The 8,443-nt window shown below is 34.9% G+C and overlaps 1 protein-coding gene across 1 annotated transcript in view; it reads right to left on the bottom strand.

The window, feature by feature from the left end:
- The window catches only part of LOC107688186 (mannosyl-oligosaccharide 1,2-alpha-mannosidase IA), a 240,934-nt gene that overhangs the window by 17,806 nt on the left and 214,685 nt on the right, over positions 1 to 8,443 (bottom strand). Inside the window, exons 5-7 of the mRNA XM_016485782.1 lie at positions 3,574 to 3,668; positions 302 to 416; positions 121 to 214 (exon numbers count right to left, since the gene is read on the bottom strand). Coding sequence (XP_016341268.1) covers positions 121 to 214; positions 302 to 416; positions 3,574 to 3,668 — 304 coding nt within the window. The remainder of the gene's footprint in view (positions 1 to 120; positions 215 to 301; positions 417 to 3,573; positions 3,669 to 8,443) is intronic.

An 8,443-nucleotide genomic window follows, 5' to 3' on the forward strand; every position in this document is an offset into this window, starting at 1 on the left:
CACACACACACACAAAAGTAGTGTAGTTCCTGCTGGTATCAAATGATTAGAATTTCTTGTATTTCTCATTTAGACGTTTTGTCTAAAAGTGTCTGCTAAACGAAGAAATGTGTTACATACGCTGTACCCAGTTGCCGCTGACGGGACTCAGGAAGTTGGGATACAGACCGTGAGGCTTCTCGATTTTGTTCAGCAGCTTTCGGATGTTCATCACCTAAAGAAAAACACAAATCATAGGGTTCATTCACGGCCCGTATCCCGTCCTCTCAGCGTGAATCATCAGGACGTAAAGGACTCTCGCCTTCTCAGTGAACAGGGGGTTTCCGGACAGTTGGGACAGGTGAAGGAACTCCAGGTGCAGCGTGCCAAACTCGGCCAGGATGCTGCTGCCGGCCGATGCCCAGCCCCAACTCCAGCTGGTGCCACTGCAACAGAGAGCAGAGCCGCTCCGTGAACACAGAGCAGATCAGCACACGCTTTAACACACACCTGCTAAAAGCCTTCGCTGCATCCCACACGAGAGACTTACACAACGCTCATCCATAATGATGCCTTTAATGATTCTACTGAAGAACAACAATACAAATACAGGCTTAGAAATAGAATTTATTGCACTTGGGAGCATCTCGGGTGATTTGCACCAAAAATCCAAAGCATTCTTCTACTATAAAGGTTGCACCGATTTGACATCGATACCACCAAAAGATGCATTTACACAGAGGAAACAATTATCTTCATGAAAACAACTAAAAATAACATGCATTTATTTTATTAAGGTGTTAAATATGCAGTTGAGATTAGAAAACTATATTTATAATCAGTCATTTTTGTCATCTCAGACAAAACAGTAAACTGCAAAAGATATTAGGATTTGCTCATGGAAAATATTTTTGGAATGGAATTAAGTTTATTTTCCTTTTTCCATTGATTCTTTGTTGACGTTTATTCATTTTGTAAAACAAGACAAAATTACTGATTAAAATATTTTTATAGTGTATTTGTCTGTTTCAGTGTTATTGTAGATACTGTTATAGTTTTTATTCATATTTTTAAATCTGTTTTTATTTTTATATATTTATATTTTATTTTAGCTTTATTTCAATGAACAAAAATGTTTTTAATAGTTTTAGTTAACAATAACAACACTGGATCTCTATACAGACAGCACAGATACTTGACTGAAAGCCAACCCCATTGCGACTAGCAATGTTCCCTCTAGTCTGCACGCAGAAGAAATAATATGCCACGTACAGGACAGATGCAAAAATGAGTTGGCAAAGCCACTTGATTGAATTCTAGTAAATGCGAAATAATTGCAATGCTCAGTATATATTTACACACACACACACACACACAATTTTTATTCATTTTAATTCCAGTTTCAGTTATAGTTATTTTAGTACATCAAGTTAAAATAAAATAAAAAAAATATATATAAAATGAGAAGTTTTGCTTCTTGTGCAAATTGATCCTTTAAACATTAGATATTTTTACTTGAAAATAAGATGAAATTAGAAATGATTTATGTTGTGCATTTGTCTGTATGCAACAAAATACAGTGAGGTTTTTACTACAAACTTTTGCTTCCCATGCAAATGTATCTTTTAAAGAAACTTTATGCATTTTTACTGGGAAGAATTTCAAATTATAAATGATTTTTTGTAGTGTATTTGCATGTATGCAATAAATAATACTGAGGTTTATGCTACAAAGTTTTGTTTCTTGTGCAAATTGATCTTTTAAGGAGGTTTATATATTTTAACAAAAAAAAATGTTTTAGTGTATTTGTCGGTATGCAATAAAATATACTGAGGCTTATGCTACCGATTTTTGATTCTCATGCAAATTGATTGTAGTGTACTTTTCTGTATTCAACAAAATGTATTTTCAAAATGTATCAAAGTTTTGCTTCCCATGCAAATTGATCTTTTATTGATATTTATATATTTTTACTGGAAAAGTTGCTTTTCAGAAATACTGATTAAAATTATTTCTATTGTTTATATGTCTTTATACAACAAAATATAGTGAGGGCTATGTTACAACATTTTCATCTTGTGCAAATTTACCTTTTAAGGATTTTTAGATATTCTTTACTGGAAAACAAAAAAATACTAATTAAAAAAATTACTTTTGCAGTAAATTTGTCAGTATGCAATAAAATATACCGAGGCTTGTGCTACCAATTTTTGCTTCTCATGCAAATTGATCTTTTGACAATGTTTAGCTATCTTTACTGGAAAACAAGACAAAAATACTGATTAAAAATGATTTTTGTAGTGTTATGGTCTGTATGCAACTATGTAAATATTTTAAGAGCAGTTTGAACAGCACACCCAGAGCATTTTATCCTTTGTTTTGATTAAATGGCATTCAAATTTCATCTGTTGTTCAAAACGGAGACGCTTCTGTTTGTGTTTATGCTGCAGGTCTCACCCCTGCCGAATGGAAGAGGAAAGTGAGAAAAGTTTCGGCGGAAAAACCAACCGAAACCGGCACAAAACAACTAAGAGTTCGTTAAACAAAAGGCAGAGAGAGTTCACTGGTGGGAGAAAAGACTTAAAGCCCATTTAATCAGTCTTTGTTGGTGTTAAAAAACAGAAGCTGAGCAGATGCTTCTATTTAAAAAACATTATAAAGTCATTTTTGAAGACAATTATTGCACATTTACTTGAAATATGCATGTGACGCTGCATTGGAATTTGACCAATAATAATCTATAAACTGTAAGATTTTTATAATTACATAATTATTATAATTAAATATTATGTATGTAAATAAATATTAAGTACTATTATTAAACTATAAATATATTTAAAAAAATATATATATATATAAAATATAAATATAATAAATATACAAAATATAAAATATACTTCTAAACATATTTTTGTACTATAAATAGATATTAAATCATGTGTGTGTGTGCCAGATATATCATCTGGATTATCAAAATAGTAAGCATTAGTAACAAAATAGTAACAGTTTTCAACATTGATAATAATCAGAAATGTCTCTTGAGCAGCAAATCAGCATATTAGAATGATTTCTGAAGATCATGTGACACTGAAGACTGGAGTAATGATGCTAAAAATTCAGCTTTGATCACCAAAATAAATTACATTTGAACATATATTGACATAGAAAACAGTTATTTTAAATTATAATAATATTTCCAATTTTTACAGTTTTAACTGTATTTTTAATCAAATAAATGCAGCCTTGGTGAACAGAAGAGACTTCTTTCAAAAGCATGACACTGACCAGCAGCGTAAACGTCATAATAAGAGCGCGCTGGCAGTGACGTGTGTTCGTTCTGTGTCATCACAACTAACCTGAGCCCTCTTTCTCTCAGCCCATCTGCGGGACCGGCTCCTGTTACTCATCTAACTGGAATTAGCGTGAGAATCAGTTAATTAAATTTGCCTGCAGCTGTCAGAGCGAGCTGGTGGGCTAATGGAAGCCAGGTGGGCAGGCAGGAGTGCCAGAAAGCGTCTCTTTCTCTCAGAAAGCCTACTATTTGAGACATATGGCTTTGCGAATGGGACGGTCGAAGCTGCGTCAGATGCTCACCTGCCCAGGTTAATGACTCCTCTGGGAATGCCGGTGGGCGTGTTGAAGGCGGGTAACAACTTCTCGCCCAGCTCCATCACCTTCTGCTTAAATATCTGCAAAAAACAAACCAGAAGAGTAAACGGTTAACAACTAGGATACACATCTCACATTCACACACTTCCTCAACTCTCATGCATTTAAAGAGCCCATATTCTACACATTTGCTGCATTTTCCTCCCATGCAATCCATCAAAAACAGTCAGATACATGAGTTCAATGCATCGACTGATAAAAATTCTTCATCTATATTATGATTCACTGATGCTTTTTGAAAGAAATTACTATTTTTATTCAGCAAGGATGCATTAAATTGATCAAAAGTGACAGCAAAGACGTTTATAATGTTGCGAAAGATTTCTATTTCAAATAACTGCTGTTCTTTTGAACTTTTTGTTCAACAAAGAATCCTGAAAAATTGAATGTATCAGGGTTTCCACAAAAAATATTGGGCAGCACAACTGTTTTCAACATTGATAATAATCAGAAATGTTTCTTGAGCAGCAGATCAGCATATTAGAATGATTTCTGAAGATCATGTGACACTGAAGACTGGAGTAATGATGCTGAAAATTCAGCTTTGATCACAGGAAAAAAATATATTTTACAATATATTGACATAGACAACATTTATTTTAAAATGTAATAAAAATTTCACAATTTTACTGATTTTACTATATTTTTTTGCTTAAATAATTGCAGCTTTGTTGAGCATAAAAGACTTTGCTCAACACAAACTTGTATTGCAAGTATGCAAAAAAATGCAATGATAAACATTTCAAATACACATTAGAGAGTCCAATTATCAGAATTAAAAATTCATAAAAAAAATTAACAGTTTGTTTCAAAATAATATCTGCACTAATATTCGCACTAAAGCTTATTGTCCTTGTTATATTTCAAGTGCAACAGCAATATTTCTCAAATATACCCAAAATGGACTTTCAAACATCTTGAACCCAAACAAACCAGTTTAGCATCCATTAAGCACCAGCAGCTTCTGTGACAAGGTCATGTTCAAAACTGAATTAAACTTAACGTTGTGCAGCAGAATGAAACCAAGTGCAGAACACTGAGATCTCAAGACGTGTTTATAACGCTTATGACTGCAATAACACATAAAGACGGCTGGAAATACGGCTGGTGACAGAGATATTTCTCTCCAAGCTATTTTTAGTGGTGCTTGCTAAGGCAAACCACTTTTATTGCTACGATTTAGGTTGAGGGATTTGAACAAACCTCTAAATCTAAGTATTAAACTTTAGAGTGTAACTCGTCCCATATCAGACTTATGATTTTCACCTGGTGGGCGATAAAACGGGTGTAAAAAGAATCCCATAGACTTGTACTGAAGGAGGCACAAGATCAGAATATCACAGGACTCTTCTCACTTGATACAGTAAAACCACATAGCAACCATTCAGAACACCTTAGCAACATGGTCGGTACAAGAAACACCAATGTTTGGCACCAAGATAAATCATATTTATCCGAGTTGTGATCGAGTTTGCAGTCTGTACTAAATATGATGCAATAAATGGACTCGCACAATAATGACAGAAAATGTCTTCCCATTGAGTCATGCAAACAAAAACAATGTGATAGTATAGGATTCACAAACAAATCAAAAGAATCAGTGAGACCAGTGGAGTCTGACTACTGAACTAATGATTCTTATGAGTCAGTTCTTTTAATGAATCGTTCAAAAGACTTTGATTCAGTCAGAAGAATCCTTAACTGAACTGAATCAATTAGAATGAATCAACATCAATGAACTGCACTGAAGTTATCATTATTTTCAGTGAAGCAAGTTTTGCATCAGTATCAATACTCTCTCTATAGCTTTGTGCTGTTAAAGATGAACATTTGCTGATATTCAACAGCACGATTGCACTAAATTTAAGTAAAAACAGAACAGTGAAACACACACACACACACACACACACACAGTATGAGCAGGTGGTGTTTAGTTTCTGAATGAATCACAAATCGGTTAAGGAAATGATTCAATGACTCAATCATACATAAGAAATTTTGCATTGACATTGGCATTGCATTGGCAACTAGCTGAAATAAAATAAGCTTTATATATATAATAGACACTATAACTATATATAACAGACACATACATGTGGTTTTATGTATACAGTGTATGTATATATGAGTATATATGGAAAGAAACATGATGCATACATATGATGATACATACACACTTATGTTTATTGTCCTTATCCTAAAAACAAATCTGAGTTTGTGGATGGCCATTGAGTGCAGAGTTCTTTTCACCAGCAGAAGGTCAAACTTCAGCCTCCTCAGAAGCACTGGGCTCTAGAGAGACATGCAGTGCCCTCTGCTAGAATGGGGGCAGCACATCTCCTGCTTAATGCATTTGTGCAGCACGAAATGAGGGCTGAGATGAGAAGGACAGGAGAAGAGCAACCTGATTGGCACCCTGCGCTCGTATCAGAGAGATCACTAATGACCCATAGCTGGAGACACCAACTCCAGCAGAATCACATCTGTGAGGCTTCACCTGCCAGAATATAACACACTAACATATTAAAGGAATAGTGCAACCAGAAATTAAACTTCTGTCATTATTTACTTGCCCTCATGTCGTTGCAAATGCATGCATTTCTTTCTTCGATGAAGCACAAAATGACGTTTATAAAATAAAGTGGAAATGAAATGGATGCTTTAAGGCTCCGAAATTATAATAGAGCTTCATAAAAGTATGATGATGTACGCATATAACTTATGCAATACCCTGAAAAAAAAAACTGATGTAGCATTTACTTTGAAACTATTTTCACACAGAAATTACTAACAAATTTCACAAATAATGACAAAGAAACATCAACTAACAGTTAAATGTGAAATTTTAGGCAGAAAAATTAAGTAGTATTTTCTTGTAAAACATACTCTAATAATATTACTTTATACTACAACTTAGTCTTTATTTACAACTTAATTTTTTTCCAGCATAAAGGATGGATTATAAGCACTCCATACATATAATTTAGTACCATAAAATTCCCTAAAAATACTAAATATTACATAAAAAACATAGTAAATACAGTAGATTAATTTCATTCAAATAAAAAAACCACACAAGGAGCACCAGAGGATTAAAAATTTTCTAAAGCCTTCAGATTCAAAGTGAACCTTTATTTTTATAGCTGAAATTTCAATATGTTCCTCACACAAAGTCACTATATGCATTCAGAAGACTTGAAATATAATGCATTCATCATATGGACTACTTTAATGGTGTATTTATGGTGCATATTTGTGATTTTTGGGCAAAAAACTGTCAATGTGAGTAAATAATAACAGAAATTGCATTCTGGGTGAACTATTCCTTTAATTGCCATGGTATCCGACATAAGGATCCTGATTGTGGTGGGAAGTGTGCAGTATTGATCCAGGACGGCAGCAGACAGTGCAAACATTTCACTTTCAATCTGAACACAAAAAACCCACAATCCTCTCCAGTGAAGACATGCAACTCCAAAAGAAACATAGAAATGGGCAAAGAAACCCCAGCCTGGAGTTAATATTTCATTTTCATCTGAGGAAACACACTCAGGAGGGAAGGGCAGCTCTCAAGGTGAGCATGTGACCTTTGACCTCTGCGAGAAATGCAGCCCATCATCAGCATCTGCTCAATTCACTGTACCGCAGCACAGACATTTTCTGCTTCATTTCAGGATGCTTATGCACAGCTCAGCAACTGGAAATGACTTTTTAAAGGCCATTTACTGTCGAATAACATCAGATTGAAGGCTTCACCTCCAGAAAACAAACAGCGGTGGAAGATGAAGCCGTAAATGATCAGCTCCCGTGAGCAATGACTGATGCAACCCGCAAATTTATGTAATAGCTGAATAAACCAGCGGACCATGGGGCGTCATATAGACACCGCAGCGCATGTAATTCTGCGGCTAATATAAAGACCAAAGCAGCTTCATGAAACGTCCACACTTTAATGATGTGGATCAAAGAAAATGGAAAATGCACCAAATAGAGTTGTTTATGGAGTGCTGACTTTGGTAATCAAAACCAACGATTGCTTTCTGACTTTATCAAGAGTTCATTTAAAAGCAATTCAGGTTGTCTGTGCAGGAGACAAGACAGAGACAACGCATTAATGCTGTTAAAAACTTCAGCTTGGGTTATTTCAACAGGGTCCTCACAGAAAATAGCAGGATTATTATTAAGAATATATAAGAAATACTACATATAAAAGACATTTGTATGACCTGACAGAATAATATAACTTAATATTTAAATAATAATAATAATTATCTATCATTGCAGTCAGCGGGTGTTGCAGTGCTTCAGTCCAAAAGAAGTGAAATAAAAAGCACCAATCCATAAAACAAAGTGTCTCACACGGCTCCGGGGGGGTGAATAAAAGCCTCCTGTAGCGAATCGATGCGTTTTTGTAAGAAAAATAACCATATTTAAAACGTAATAATCACTTTAATGTAGCTTGTGCTCACTGTTGTACACAGAAGCAGTTCCGGGCGGATGACGTATGAGGAGCGCAGGGGAGAGATCAAAACAGAACAACGGTCACTTATTAGAAGTACAAAACGAGGATTTGTAAAGAAGAATGTCAGAGGATTTCGATATAAGCCAAGAGGAGAATGGGTTTTTTTTGCTAAAGTAAGGAAACTTTGCTTCCTTTGCTCCTGTTAACAAACGTTGGTTTTCACGAGACTCACCGGCGCATGCGCAACACTGTCCTCATACGTCATCCGCCCGAAACTGCTTCCAGTGTACAACAGTGAGCGCAAGCTAGATTAAAGTGATTATTACGTTTTGA

The sequence above is a fragment of the Sinocyclocheilus anshuiensis genome, unplaced genomic scaffold (assembly GCF_001515605.1).
Source record: "Sinocyclocheilus anshuiensis isolate Anshui unplaced genomic scaffold, SAMN03320099.WGS_v1.1 scaffold1162, whole genome shotgun sequence".
NCBI classification, from domain to species: Eukaryota; Metazoa; Chordata; class Actinopteri; order Cypriniformes; family Cyprinidae; genus Sinocyclocheilus; species Sinocyclocheilus anshuiensis.